The following is a 15,511-nucleotide window of genomic DNA, read 5'->3' on the forward strand; positions in this document are numbered from 1 at the left end:
TGGGGGAGGGGCAGAGGGTGAGGTTGAGAATCTTGAGCACACTCCACGCCAAGTGCAGAGCCCGACACTTAACCAACTGAGCCACCCAGGCACCCCCTTTCTAATATTCTAAAAGATTTAGGGGAGGGGCATCTGGGTGGTTTAGTCTGTTAAGCATCCAACTCTTGATTTAGGCTTGGGTCATGATCCTGGGGTTGTGGGATCAAGCTCCATGTCGGTCTCTGCACTGTGCATGAGCCTGCTTGGGATTCTCTCTCTTCCTCTGCCCGTCCGCCTACACCGATCTGCCTGTCTCCTTCCCCCTGTCTCTAAAAAAAGGCGGGGGGTGGGGGGTTTACTGTTCATACAGTGTTTTTGTTTTTGATTAATGAAACCAGGGGCCAAAGCATCTTTCAGAAGAACTATGTCTTCCTAACAAACTGTTATTCTTCTACTAGACCTGATTCACAAGTGTAATTACTTAGCATAAAGTTCTCCATCTTTTCTCGTGTTCACTTCCTCTTCTGTGTCCCACTGCCCAGTGGGTCTACTAAGACTTTTGGGTGCAAGGAACATGAACCAAAGTTTAAGCAAAAGTGGTCATGTACTTGGCTCTTGTTTAGGAAAAGTCTTTGGAAGGGGCTGTCAGGCACAGCTGGATTGAGGACTTTAAGTGTTATTGAATAGGAGTCTTTCCCCTCCCTCTGCTTTCTCCATGTAGTAGCAGGTCCTGAGTCCTTTTCAGCATCACTATCAGCCTTGTTTGGGGCACACACCCAGTTCTTCCCGTCAGTGACTGTAGAGGTAGAATACTCTGATGGGTGGACCTGAGTCATATACACTCTGCTGTAATGGAGGAAGGGCCACCTAACAGCACATCATTTGCACCAGGGGTGGCTCCGAGAAGCAGTTTGGCAGAAACAGCCATCTTCTTGACTCCAGTGCGCAGGGGCCTGCTATGTGCTCTAGGTCCCGTCCCTTAGACGTGATGGACTGTTGCAGGGAAGAACTGTGTCCTGTTCATCTCTCTATTCCCAGCACATTGACAGAGTATAGGTTCTTCAAAAATGACTGATAAACAGGTGAACAGTGGTTCCATTCTATTAAATTGGATATTTTCCCCTTTTTTGTTATGAGCTGAAAGGTTTATGGTTTGACTGAAGGAGCTCTCCTTGGTGTTGGGATAATGGTGCTGACCTGGTGAAAATGGCCATTCTGACAGGCAAGGAGGCTCAAGAGAAAGGACTAGCCACATGGGGACAAATCTGGAGAGAAAGCCCATCTCTAGACAGTTTTTGACCTTAGTGTAAGGCATCTTGCTTCCTAAGAGTAGTTATTGTCAATATTTTGTTTTTAGCTCTCTTTCTGTTCAAAAGTGAGGAATCAGCCCTTAATCTCAGACAGTTGATTTCCTGTTTACTCTGTTCATGCCCCTCAGTCACTTTTATGGTATGGACCCCTTGTCCAGTTTCTAAACAGGACTTTTGAGTGGTGCAGAGGAGGCCAGGAGTAATTCTTGTAAAAGTTTTCAAGTATGAATCAAAGAGATAACATTGATGAACCCTGAAGCCAGCTGTTGATTTGAAGTTGTTTCCTTAAAAAAAAAAAAAAAAGAAAAAAGAAAAGCTTTTATTTGACAGACTGGGAACACAAGGAGGCGGAGGGGAACAGGAGAGGGAGAAGCAGGCTCCCTGAGGAAGCCCGATGTGGGCCTTGATCCTAGGACCCTGGGATCCTGAGCAGAAGGCAGATGCTTAACTGACTGAGCCACCCAGGTACCCTTTGAAGTTCTTTCTTAACAGCAAGCCAGAGGCTGGGGAAAACAACATAGAGTCCTTGAGTTCTTTATCTTGTCACCCATAATAATCCTAACATTCACAGAGTTTGTTGGAGATGTTCTTTGAAGGAATCTTTGGTTTGTTGCAGAAAAGCTTGACATAACAGTGGCCCCTTCCAGAAGGGGAGCTCCATGGCTGGAGGATAGGAGTAGGAGGGATCCTTCTTTGCTTATATTTTTACACTGTATGCCTGTTTATAAAGAATGTTTAACTTAAACAAGGGTCTTTGTAAATGCTTTTGATGATGCTAACACATATGAATGAATGTGTTATTCTAGCTCCAGATGGACGAAATCTTAAGTGACCTCCATAAGCAAATACATAGAGGGTACCTCCATCTGGGGAAGAGGGCACATAGAATTCCCCCAGATCCATTAACAATGCCACTAATCTTAACTCAGAGTATTCTACATCTTTCAGTGTAAACTTTAATTTAGGTTCCTCCTAGTTGCTAATCATAAAAAAAAAACAACTACATTTTTGTACAACATTTTCTGGTGAGCAGTGTTCACTATTTATATGCCTATTTAATTCAGCCTAAGTAAACTTGAGATTTACTCCATGGCTGAAATACCCACATTTTATAAATTACAAGTTTCTTGTAACTAAGCTTCTTCATGAGCATACTCACATTTTCAGAACTGTAGATGTATAAATTGGGTACCTACCATGCAGTGAGGTGCTTCAGTTGGAGGTCTTAAAACAACTTGGTTAGCTCTGGGTGGTGGGCACTTAGAATGCCCGATGTATTGTCCATAGGAGAATGAGTTTTCCTTTATCCTCGGCTGCAATTTAATTCCCTGGGTGTTTTCTGTATAGACTGGTGACTTCAGTGGTGGCGACATTTCCAAATCATTGTGTATTTGTTTTTGCTGAGATGTTGAGCTGCGTATAAGCAGGAGGCGGGGGAAAGCAGTAATGGCTGTCTTCTGGGCTCATCTCTCCTCTGAAGTGAAGCAGGACTGACTTGGGAAGTTCCAAAAGAACTGCATTTGGGCCCACAGAGAGTTTATGAAATGAATAGAGAAACAAGCTGTCTCTTCTCAGGCTGGGGCATTTGTGGGCATCTGTTTTGATGCCCGGTCTCTTCACAATTAGCCTGTAACATTTTCAGTATTTCTGAAACATTGCTGTCAGGTAGTTCTCTCTAACTGACGTGGTTGTGGGAACAGTTTTATTAAGCAACTGATTTAAAACTTTCAGAAAGATGGTTTAAACAATTTAGCAATATAATTTCCACAAGGAATAATGGATTTGGCTTTGAGTGCACATTAATTAGTAACCAAAGTGACTTCTGAGTCCGCTATTAAGTCATACGCAGATTGTTGGATGGCAGAGTGTATAGAGGACACGTAGTCGTGCTGCTTAGCTGCTGAGGATGGGAAGGCTGATCTGTGTTTTTTAGTGAAATGCATTCTTTCTTGGCCTCAATTATACTTCGTACTTCATGTAGAATATTTTGAAACTTCTAAGTTCTGATGACATAGCCAAATTCAGAATTTGTAGGAGTTGTTTGTTTTGGTAGGCTTCACTCTTCCATTTTTCATAGTTAATATTGATTTTTGGATAAGAATAATAAAGGAGGTAAAATGATGCTGTGTTACATTTAGATTAGTTGATTATGGTTGTACTTGCAAATGGTAGTGGTATTATAGAGTAACAGCCTTTATTAGAACACCAGATTTGCGTGTATTAAACTTTAATTCCTATTGCTTTGGCTTTTGGGTTTTTGCCTCTGGTTTTGGTTTTTGGAACTATTTTATATTCTACGAAATTTATTTGGATTATTACATTGATAAATTCTTACCGTATTTTATAGGATACATTTATGGTCACATGGAAGCCATACAAATACTAATTTTAACTTTTGTTTTTTAAGGAACTTGGGGAAGTGGATCTAAATTTGTGCTTTAATGTATTAGGTCATTTAAATAATTTTTCAGTTCCTTCACACATACATATAAGCTTTTCATTTTTCAAGAGGAGCCCCTAAAGTCTGTAACACAGTTATCATCTGCCCTGATGCTGAGTGCCTTTGTCCAGGTGTGGTGCTGGCTGGGGGGGCAAGGTACACAACCAGTAGTGTCTTTAGTTTGGATAGTATTTGGAAACACTGAAGGCTTTTTCTTTAAGATCATCACAGTAATGTGCAGGACAGTTCCCAGAAAACAAAAACTTCTTTTCCCTGGCACTCAAAATTTTGTGATAATGATGCTGAAATGGTGAACATTTTTCTATTTTCAGAGGTTCAACAACACAAGGAGAAAAGCACTCACACTCGATTTTAAGATAATCGGTTGGTATTATTAACCTAATTCTCAACTTTAAAAAAACCAGTTTGGTGATGAACTTAAACTCTAATTAGAATTGTGCCAGATTAAACTCATAGTTGATCTATAACATAAAATGTCCTGTTAAAAATAGAAAAGATCAGAGAGCACTTACTTTGCCTGCCTGCTTTAAGTAATCGGAACATACTAGATAAGGGTATCCACTCACCTTCTTGGTCAGCGGGCCAGGGTTTGTGGTCCTACCGTCAGTGGAACTAGGAAATATTACAAGTTGTACGTGTTTTGACTTGACTTAAATTTTTTTTTCCAATAGAAACTATGTTCCAACTTCCTGTCAACAATCTTGGCAGTTTAAGAAAAGCCCGGAAAACTGTGAAAAAAATACTTAGTGACATTGGGTTGGAATACTGTAAAGAACACATAGAAGTAAGTAGCATGCCATTTTTTAATTTTAACATGACTCAGCTTCTGATCCATTACTTTGTGTCAGCAGCCAGGATTGGTTAATTCTTAGTTGTGATTCTGAATTGTAACTGCAGCATTAGCTTCACCAGAGCTTTCTCAGTTGACTTAACTTGTTCCCTTCTCCCTAAAATGGGCTTTTTCATCTTTGCATCATGAAGCAAAAGCAGTTCTACTGGTGAGGATGTATCATGTCAGACACTTCAGGTGCTTTAGAATTGTCTCTAAATTCAGATTCTTAGAACAACCCCTGGGGGAGATGTAGGAATTCTTATCTCCAGTTTACAATGAAGAACCAGTAAAGATCTAGGTCCACCTCACAGCTAAGCATATGGCAGGGTCTGTCTGTGGGACTCCAGAGCCTGTTCTCATTCTGATATGCCTGAGTGTTCTGGTTGACCTTCTGATTGTTGAGGCATGGTGGTTTGGGTGCTTGTTGTCTCTTTGCTTAGGATTTGAGCATTTGTTGGCCCTTCTGACCCATCATACACTATTATCTTCCCCTTGTTATAACAGTTTGGACTTTTGAAAACTGTTTTTCTAACCTTTTGTCTATGAGCTTTATAACAGCCCTGTGGGATAGCCAGTGTACTGGTCTCCTTTTCCAGATCTCATTGCTCCAGGTCTTGCGGTTTAGTTGGTCAAAGCCTCTGACTGAAATATTTAAAGCTGTTTTCCCCACTAGCCTTTAAGTTCCAGCTGGCAAGGGACCATAACCACCTTGTCCATCCACGTATAACCAGCACCTAGCACAGTGCTGGGTACGTAATAGGCATTCAGTAAATGTTTGGATGGAATTGAAAGTTAAAAAACAGTTTCCTTCATGCAACAGGTTTTCTTTTCCTGATTCCCATGAATAATACTTGAGGGGTATATCATGAAGACTGAAGCTTCTCAAAAGTGGGCTTCTCTAGTTACGTTATCCCCAGTGTGGAAGTTCACTGCCTCTCCAGCCCCTCAGATTCAGGTAGATCTGCCCGATGAAACAGTCCATCTACTTCCACTTTGCACTCAGTGGAGTAATCTGCACAAGGATAAATAATGCAAATGTTAAGGTAGCTTTTCTATCCTGCATTTGACGTGTTCCTCCCATTATTATACCCATTACATACTCTGGAATTTATATGTATTTGATTTTGCCACACTGAACTGTGAATCTTTTAGCAGCCAAGGGGAATTTTCTCCTAAGACTTTTTATCTTCCTGGCCTGGGGGGAAAATGGGCCATTAAATTTTTATGTAAGAGTATAAATTTAACGTAATACTGCTTACTTTTCTTCGAATAGCTTTCTTTCTTCCTTTTGCGGATTCAGAAATCCTGAGTTTTCTTCCCAGTCCATTTCGACCCCTTTTTTCCCCTCAGAAACAGAATATCGCATCCATGGTGCTGTAAGCAAACATTGCTAGCTTATACTCCAATCTAATACGACAACTGATGAGCTACAATACTCTAATGAAAGGAGCTTTGGTATTAATATGTGGCTGAATTTTTTACTTAATTAGAACTTCCAGTAGTTTCCTTGGAAACCTGGCTGACCATTAGGGGAATGTTTGGTTGTTAGAAAATGTAGAATGCAACTTCCATATGCCTTTTTGTATTTCCTAAGAGCCTCATCATTCCTAGTTTAGTTCTTGGTGGGGTTGGTTTTTCTGTGTGTCTTAGCTCTAGCTAAGAGATGGGATTTCTAAGTAAGGTTGGGCTAGAGTTAGTATCACTGTGTTTTTGTAAACTTCTTTCACTGTTTTCTAGGATTTTAAACAGTTTGAACCTAATGACTTTTATTTGAAAAACACTACATGGGAGGATGTAGGACTGTGGGACCCTTCACTTACAAAAAATCAGGTAAGTAGCACAGGGGACTTCCCCAAATGGCTACATCCTTGGTATACTCCCTTTTCAGCTCTAGGCCTGTCATAGTGAAGCATTGTTTTGTGGGCAGCAACCTTGTATGGAAAATGTCAAAATTGATTATTTGTTTTCCTAAGTGGCAGGGAAAACTAGGAAGAATTTGTCTTTTTTGTTGTTGGACTGAAACTTCAAGTGTAAGAATAGGAAATTTTGTTACTTAAATATTCTAAGGTCTGCTGTATATCAACAATGTATCAGCAGTACTTTGGCTCTTCTGTTTCTGAAATGTACCCTCCAACATTCTGTTCATCTAGGCCATCCATCATTTTTTTGTGTCTGTCACAATTCATGTTATTTCTGGAGAGGGTGTTTTTTTCTGTGTTGGTATCATCCAACCCCTGGGGTTGCTAAGCCAGCACATGGGGAAGGGGATGGGTGGCTTTATAGGACGGTAGTGACAGAAAGGTATAATTTAAATTTTTACAAAGTGGTATTAAAAACACTATTAGGTAGTCCAAGGCACCAGTGATGCCAGCAAGTGTCAGCAGGTGAAAAAATGTGACAGAGAAGGTGGTATAGGTAGGTGGTGTTTCCTATCTTACAGGGAGAAGTGATTGTCACTGCAGACTTTACTATTACCTATTTCGGTAGTGATTGTAGTTCTGTAATTATTGATCTGTTTATCGGAATATATTTGGGCAGGGATTTTAAACGTTGGCAGTACTTTTAAACTCTGCCTCAGAAATTTGAGAGTATAGTTACCTCGTTTTTTCTTATCCATACCCCAGGGAAAAAAGGTATGCACCAGAAGTCTTTGAATGTAAAAGCTTTCCAGTGGGACATACCACTTAATTCGTTTTTACGAATCCCAAAGCTTTACATTCTAACACATTTAAATAGGGGGTTGAGCTTTAAGGAGAAGCGGAGTATTTTATTTTGTGTCAAACCAGTATCTGAAACAAAGTAGGTTTCTAGGGAGGAAAGATAATCTCTTGCCCAGCTTGTGTTTCACCGGTCTTCAAAGGACAAACTGCGCAAGTGCTAATGAGCATAATTCTGGAAGTTGCTCTTTGATATCAGTATATTCTGCAGTACTTTACTGGATTTTTAACATCATGCACTCCTCATAGTCTGTAGGAAAGAAATTTTTATTTAACTTCTTAATTTGAATCAAAGCAGCTATCACTTCATTAGTTCTTTTGAAGCTGCTCTTGCTTGAGAAAAGAGATCATGGCTTATAGAAGAAAGCCAACTCTTCAAATCAGTAGCTTTTTGATCAGTAATGAAATCTAAATACTACACTGTACTTCGATCAGAGGGAAAAAGTTTTGAGATTTTTGAAGATTTTCCATGATGGGAGGGACAAAAGGCGTATCTTTATATCTTACTGCCTAATTGCACTACAGCACTCTGGGCCCTGAGTTTTACCGAACAGTAAATCTGAACAGCCTTTCACAACTTTACTGATTCTCATGGAGTGAGTGATTTCACAGTGTTTATTCTTGTTGTTTCTAATTGTAAAATGTTTATCTTTGAAGCCATTTGTCTTTGGCTTCTCTAAAACCAGTCAGCAAATGTGACTTTGATCTTTTTTAAGCATTGAGGGGAAACTTAGAATCGAGGGGTTTTTTAATACTCTGGGACCCAAATAAAAATTTGGTTTAAAACAGCTTTCTCATTTGGGTTTATATTTTACAAATTAGTTTTGCAAAAGGAAAAAAATTATATCAGTGCATTACAGAGTTTCGGTTCTAAAGATAGCATTATATCTCTATTAAAAATAGAGAACATCTGGGGGAAAAAGTCTAGAACCTGTTACTACCTTTCTGAAGTGGCATTCTAATTCCAGTTTTTGTCTTTTCTGTAGGACTACCGGACGAAACCTTTTTGCTGCAGTGCTTGTCCATTTTCTTCAAAATTCTTCTCTGCCTACAAAAGTCATTTCCGGAATGTCCATAGTGAAGACTTTGAAAATAGGATTCTCCTTAATTGCCCCTACTGTACCTTCAATGCAGACAAAAAGACTTTGGAAACACACATTAAAATATTTCATGCTCCAAATGCCAGCGCACCAAGTAGCAGCCTCAGCACTTTCAAAGATAAAAGCAAAAATGATGGCCTTAAACCTAAGCAGGCTGACAGTGTAGAACAAGCTGTTTATTACTGTAAGAAGTGCACTTACCGAGATCCTCTTTATGAAATCGTTAGGAAGCACATTTACAGGGAACATTTTCAGCACGTGGCAGCGCCTTACATAGCAAAGGCAGGTGAGAAGTCACTCAACGGTGCAGTCCCTTTAGGTTCAAATGCCCGGGAAGAGAGTAGTATTCACTGCAAGAGATGCCTTTTCATGCCAAAGTCCTACGAAGCTTTGGTACAACACGTCATCGAAGACCATGAACGCATAGGCTATCAGGTCACTGCCATGATTGGGCACACAAATGTGGTGGTTCCCCGATCCAAACCCTTGATGCTAATTGCTCCCAAACCTCAAGAGAAGAAGGGCATGGGACTCCAGTCAAGAATTGGTTCCCTTGCTTCTGGAAATGTCCGGTCTTTGCCATCACAGCAGATGGTAAATCGACTCTCAATACCAAAGCCTAACTTAAATTCTACAGGAGTCAACATGATGTCCAATGTTCACCTACAGCAAAATAACTATGGAGTCAAATCTGTAGGCCAGGGCTATGGCGTTGGTCAGTCAATGAGACTGGGTCTAGGTGGCAACGCACCAGTTTCCATCCCTCAACAGTCTCAGTCTGTGAAGCAGTTACTTCCAAGTGGAAATGGAAGATCTTACGGGCTTGGGTCAGAGCAGAGGTCCCAGGCACCAGCAAGATACTCCCTGCAGTCTGCTAATGCCTCTTCTCTCTCATCAGGCCAGTTAAAGTCTCCCTCCCTCTCCCAGTCACAGGCATCCAGAGTATTAGGTCAGTCCAGTTCCAAACCTACTGCAGCTGCCACGGGCCCTCCCCCAGCCAATACTTCCTCAACTCAAAAGTGGAAAATATGTACAATCTGTAATGAGCTTTTTCCTGAAAATGTGTATAGTGTGCACTTCGAAAAAGAACATAAAGCTGAGAAAGTCCCAGCAGTAGCCAACTACATTATGAAAATACACAATTTTACTAGCAAATGCCTCTACTGTAATCGCTATTTGCCCACAGATACCCTGCTCAACCATATGTTAATTCATGGTCTGTCTTGTCCATATTGCCGTTCAACTTTCAATGATGTGGAAAAGATGGCGGCACACATGCGGATGGTTCACATTGATGAAGAGATGGGACCTAAAACAGATTCCACTTTGAGTTTTGATTTGACATTGCAGCAGGGTAGTCACACTAATATCCATCTCCTGGTAACCACATACAACCTGAGGGATGCCCCGGCTGAATCTGTTGCTTACCATGCCCAAAATAACCCTCCAGTCCCTCCAAAGCCACAGCCAAAAGTTCAGGAAAAGGCAGATATCCCTGTTAAAAGTTCACCTCAAGCTGCAGTGCCCTATAAAAAAGATGTTGGGAAAACCCTTTGCCCTCTTTGCTTTTCAATCCTAAAAGGACCCATATCTGATGCACTTGCACATCACCTACGAGAGAGGCACCAAGTTATTCAGACGGTTCATCCCGTGGAAAAAAAGCTCACCTACAAATGCATCCATTGCCTTGGTGTGTACACCAGCAACATGACCGCCTCGACTATCACTCTGCATCTCGTTCACTGCAGGGGTGTTGGAAAGACCCAGAATGGCCAGGATAAGACAAATGCACCCTCTCGGCTTAATCAGTCACCGGGCCTGGCACCTGTCAAGCGCACTTACGAGCAAGTGGAATTTCCCTTGCTGAAAAAGCGAAAGTTAGACGATGATAGCGATTCGCCCAGCTTCTTTGAAGAGAAGCCCGAGGAGCCTGTTGTTTTAGCTTTAGACCCCAAGGGTCATGAAGATGATTCCTATGAAGCCAGGAAAAGCTTCCTAACGAAGTATTTTAACAAACAGCCCTATCCCACCAGGAGAGAAATTGAGAAGCTGGCCGCCAGTTTGTGGTTGTGGAAGAGTGACATTGCTTCCCATTTTAGTAACAAGAGGAAGAAGTGTGTCCGAGACTGTGAAAAGTACAAGCCTGGTGTGTTACTGGGCTTCAACATGAAAGAACTAAACAAAGTGAAGCACGAGATGGATTTTGATGCTGAGTGGCTGTTTGAGAATCATGATGAGAAGGATTCCAGAGTCAATGCTAGTAAAACTGCTGACAAAAAGCTCAGCCTCGGGAAGGAGGAGGACAGCTCCTCAGACAGTTTTGAAAATTTGGAGGAAGAATCCAATGGAAGTGGTAGCCCTTTTGACCCTGTGTTTGAAGTTGAGCCTAAAATCTCTAACGATAACCCAGAGGAACACATACCGAAGGTCATTTCTGAGGATGCTTTAGAATCTGAGGAGAAGCTAGACCAAAAAGAGGAGGATGGTTCAAAATATGAAACTATTCATTTGACTGAGGAACCAACCAAACTAATGCATGATGCTTCTGACAGTGAGGTTGACCAGGATGATGTTGTTGAGTGGAAAGATGGTGCTTCTCCATCTGAGAGTGGCCCTGGTTCCCAACAAGTGTCAGACTTTGAGGACAACACATGTGAAATGAAAGCAGGAACCTGGTCTGATGAGTCTTCCCAGAGTGAAGATGCAAGAAGCAGTAAGCCAGCTGCCAAAAAAAAGGCTACCATGCAAGGTGACAGAGAGCAGTTGAAATGGAAGAATAGTTCCTATGGAAAAGTTGAAGGGTTTTGGTCCAAGGACCAGTCACAGTGGAAGAACGCATCTGAAAATGATGAGCGCTTATCTAACCCACAGATTGAGTGGCAGAATAGCACAATTGACAGTGAGGATGGGGAGCAGTTTGACAACATGACTGATGGGGTTGCTGAGCCGATGCATGGCAGCCTAACCGGAGTGAAACTGAGCAGCCAGCAGGCCTAAGTACCAGGTTCTCAGGCATCGGTGACATGCTGCAGCCTGGAGCTCTGCTCTCCTTTCGGTAGGACTGCAAAGCTGTATTCTAACTGGTACTGCCTTTTGAGTGCTGGGTCATCGGGCTGTAGGGATACATGGCCACTGCTAATCCCAGTGGTTATTTCTAAGTCTATGACACACGATTGGCTGATCTTGCTTCAGAACTTGCTGTGACAGACACAGTAAATAAATGTGAAAAACCAATAAGCTGGTGGCTCACGAACGCACATGAGGAAAAGCAGAGGTTTATTTTATCTGCCTTCTCGACATTTCTTTCCCTCTGTAAAATGTTTGGTTGGATGTTCTTGGGAAGCGTTACCCTGATTCACACAGTAGTGTAGGGCCAACATTCAAGCTACCAGTCCAATGTGTATAGTAGACTTTGGGGAAAATCAATTTTTTTCATGTATTCATTCTGAATAGTTGAAATGTATATTTGTACAGTCTTTTAGACCTATTCAAGTGATGCCTATGATATTGTTATTGTGTACCCATCCTAGATTTGTTTCTTTTTTTAGTGTTGCCCTTGCTGTGTAATAAACGCTCTATCTAGTTTACCTAGCAAAAGCTTGAAACTGCGCTAGTATGGACTTTTGGACAGACTTAGTTTTTGCACATAACCTTGTACAATCTTGCAACAGAGGCCAGCCACATAAGATATATATCTGGACTCTCTTGTATTATAGAATTTTTCTTGTTCTGAATATCCTTGACATTACAGCTGACAGAAACAAAAACTGGTATTTCAGATCTGTTTTCTGAAATCTTTTAAGCTAAAAAAATCACATGCAAGAATTGACTTTGCAGCTACTAATTTTGACACCTTTTAGATCTGTATGAAAGTGTGTTGTGTTGAAGCAGCAAACCAATGAGTGCTGCATTTTGGATATTTAGTTTTATCTTTAGTTAAACACCACCCTGGTGTATTCATTTATACCATCTAATATATGACACACTGTTGTAGTATGTATAATTTTGTGATCTTTATTTCCCTTTGTATTCATTTTAAGCATCTAAATAAATTGCTGTATTGTGCTTAATGTAAATACTTGCTTTATTACACATTACAGTCCTATGTGTCCATTATGTCTTGTACCAGCTGATGCCATGGCTCACTTTCATCAGAGGCGGAAGCCACAGCCACTGAGGAAACTTACAGAAGACCAAGATGTGCCACTGGCATTAAGAATGCTTTCTCTCAAGGCACCTGTTAACAAATTCTTTTGGTTTGGTTTTGTCTTTTTACTTTTTAACTGCAAAAATAAACATTCATGAGTTTTTCAGTTCCCCTTTTGTTAAGGAGCAGAGCCTGCTTATATATGTAAATGTCTCAATGATAAAAGGATGTAAACAAATTGGCATTAATTTGCAAGCAGAATATTAATACCCTGGCGTTCTTTCTTATAAAAGGAAGTAAATGTTAGTTTTCACCTTATAATGGGAACAATTGTACTAAACAGGCAACTACTCTCTGCTTTTGTTGTAATTCTCTTGACCATCTTGCTATTAAAAAGGCTTTGGAGATCACACACTTGAAGGGCTGTTAAGATGGAAAGAGCTAGTATATTTACTACATAGATTCCCAAGAGCAGCTTGGACTAAAGAATGGAAGAGTACGAGGAGGCAGTATTAGGCCACTGTTTCAGTAATTACAACAATGATGGAAAGCGCCAATCCGTGCAGAGGACAGAAGCCTAGCAAGCACCTCTCGGGGACGTTGGTCTAAAGAGGTCTTCAGTGGGTGGCATCCGTAATTTCTAAGACTCCTTCCCAAAGATAGCTGTGACAAAAGCATTAACAAGACCAAAGAAAGTTGACCAATCTCCTCCTAAAATGTTAACATCCTGCTTCTCAGAAACTACAGGAGAAAGTGTAAGAATAGACCAGGCGGGACCTTTAGGGCATTCGGGGCTGACATGGAGTTATTTTAAGTCTGTTCTACAAGGAGATTATAAATTCTACAGACACCAGCTAATAATATTTAGGACAGGATGTCCCCAAATTAAGATGCCACGGATTATCAAATCAGAAGAACTGGCATTGAGAAAGCTTTTCTCTTACTTAAGGATAGTAATAGCTGAACTGAAGCCCTCTCACCCTTGGTTTGAAATTAGTCTGCCTAATCAATTACTAGGTGGGAAAGGACGGAGTCTGGGCTTAGGAGGCCTAAGGAGACTTGTATAGAATAGCGGAGGGGGACATACATTCCTGATTGAACATTTAAGCAGAGACCATGTGCTTCCTCGCTAAGGTGGTGGGAATGGGCGTTGTAGGCATTCAGAGAAGAATTTAGCCACCTAAGAATTGGAAATAAAGAAGATCCCCAACTAGCGATGTTGCAGAAGCCCTAAAAGTGTCTCAATAAAAGCCATTTTAAAAGAATGTCGTTGCTGTTTGCTTTTGGAATAATCTGGAAATAAAAGCTGTGGCAACCTGCCACCTTCTAATTAGATAACGTCTATAACTGTAGACCGAACAATTCTGTAAATTTTCTTCCCAGGAGGCTTTCTTTATGTCCTTCCGATTTTCTTGTGGCCCTGACTTCCAGAGTCAGACTGATGAGCAGCATGATTTCTCTCCCTTTTCAGCACATTGAGGCACTTTCTTCTCCCATCGTTGGTCTCCATCAAACAGCTCTTTGTCCCTCTCTTAAGATCTAAGCAGAAAAGGATTTACCCCTTTGATTGCCCTGTAGTTGTGTATCCAATCCAAATGCCTGCCCATTTGTAAAGATAGATACTTTTCAGAAGAGAACAAAGTAAGTGCCGGATGTGAAAACAACCTATCGGTGATTGGGGGGCGCCCCAGCTGAAACACCACCACTGGAAGCCATTAAACTTGCTTTTGTGAAGTGAGTACTGCTATATACAGGGGTGGTTTCCCTACCGCGACCCCAGACTGCCAGCATCGAAACCTTGAGATGGAGGCCCCAAAATCCTCTCTCAGGGATTCTGCGCTACGAAAGCTTGAGAATCACTTCATTTGCGAGATGGAAGATACACTCTCTACTAATGAAATTAGAATATATCAAATACGTGGATTTCACAGAGCATCAGGTCAGCCTTCTGCCCCTTTCTTAGGCAATGGTCTTTTCTACCCATTGTGACCCTTAACTTCTAACCTACCCTGTAGCTCACTGGATCAGCAGCAACTGCAAGCATGTCTCACCAAAGTGTTGAACCCCGCCCCCCAGAAAACTGGAAATAGCAGAGGTTGCTTGTGCCGTTCTGAAATGGCATTGCAACATACCAGTTATCAGTTGGCCACCATGAGGTGGTCTAGAAAGACAGATAAATTCTTGATGGTGCATCCAGTTAGGAAATACGGCATTTTCTATCGACTACTATTAGGTCAGGTTGAAAACAGATCCAAACGTGCACCGAAGGAGGGTCACCGTTCTGGAATTCTTTGCATCCTGCTACTTCCCATCAACGTACTCCGCTTAAAAACAACTTTAACGTTCACTAGAACTTAAATCTAAGTGGAATTGCAAATTAGGTGGGAGTTGTGTTCAAAAAACCTGCATATAAGGTGAAAGTTGCATATCCTGGAAATCCTCCAGTCGTGACTTCAAAGTGCAAGTAAGAGAAGGACAGAGGAAGGAAGGTCTGGAAGGTCCATAGTCATATTTGACAGACAGCCAGAGAGGGAACACAAGCAAGGGGAGAGGGAGAAGCAGGCTTCCCGCAGAGCAGGGAGCCCGATGCGGGGCTCGATCCCAGGACCCCGGGATCATGACCAGAGCCGAAGGCAGACGCTTAACGACTGAGCCACCCAGGCGCCCCCAGAATCTTCACTATTTAAACGAGTTGTTGCAGCTGTGTGTTTTTCAGAATACGATGTTCTCGCACCTGTGATGGAGGCCAAGTGCCGCCACTGCGCAGCACACCATCAAGGCCATTTAAACCTCAGCTGGCTTTTGCCTGAATCTTGCTGGACCTTTATTAAGGTTTTATTACTGAGGCAAAATGGATCTCCTAATAAGCCAATTGTTCACCTTTTGGAAACTGGTAAGAGGCTAGAAATAAAAGGGCTTTCCCAGTGTAGTTGCAAGCACTATGCTGGCTATGACTTGGACTAGA

General features: G+C 41.6%; 1 protein-coding gene across 5 annotated transcripts in view; it reads left to right on the top strand.

Moving 5' to 3' along the window:
• Window positions 1-15,068, top strand: part of ADNP (activity dependent neuroprotector homeobox) — a 37,200-nt gene extending 22,132 nt beyond the window's left edge. For 3 of the 5 annotated variants that reach the window (XM_032387508.1, XM_032387507.1, XM_032387506.1), the window contains 3 exons: window positions 4,422-4,534; window positions 6,320-6,412; window positions 8,286-11,396. In XM_032387508.1, the coding sequence (XP_032243399.1) occupies window positions 4,427-4,534; window positions 6,320-6,412; window positions 8,286-11,396 (3,312 nt within the window). In that variant the 5' untranslated portion in view covers window positions 4,422-4,426. Of the gene's footprint in view, window positions 1-337; window positions 4,114-4,421; window positions 4,535-6,319; window positions 6,413-8,285 lie in introns of those variants that run through there. The other 2 variants (XM_032387509.1, XM_032387505.1) reach the window with 2 other exon arrangements.
• Window positions 15,069-15,511: the final 443 nt, after the last annotated feature.

This window comes from Phoca vitulina, unplaced genomic scaffold (genome assembly GCF_004348235.1).
Source record: "Phoca vitulina isolate PV1807 unplaced genomic scaffold, GSC_HSeal_1.0 scaffold50, whole genome shotgun sequence".
Lineage (NCBI taxonomy): Eukaryota > Metazoa > Chordata > Mammalia > Carnivora > Phocidae > Phoca > Phoca vitulina.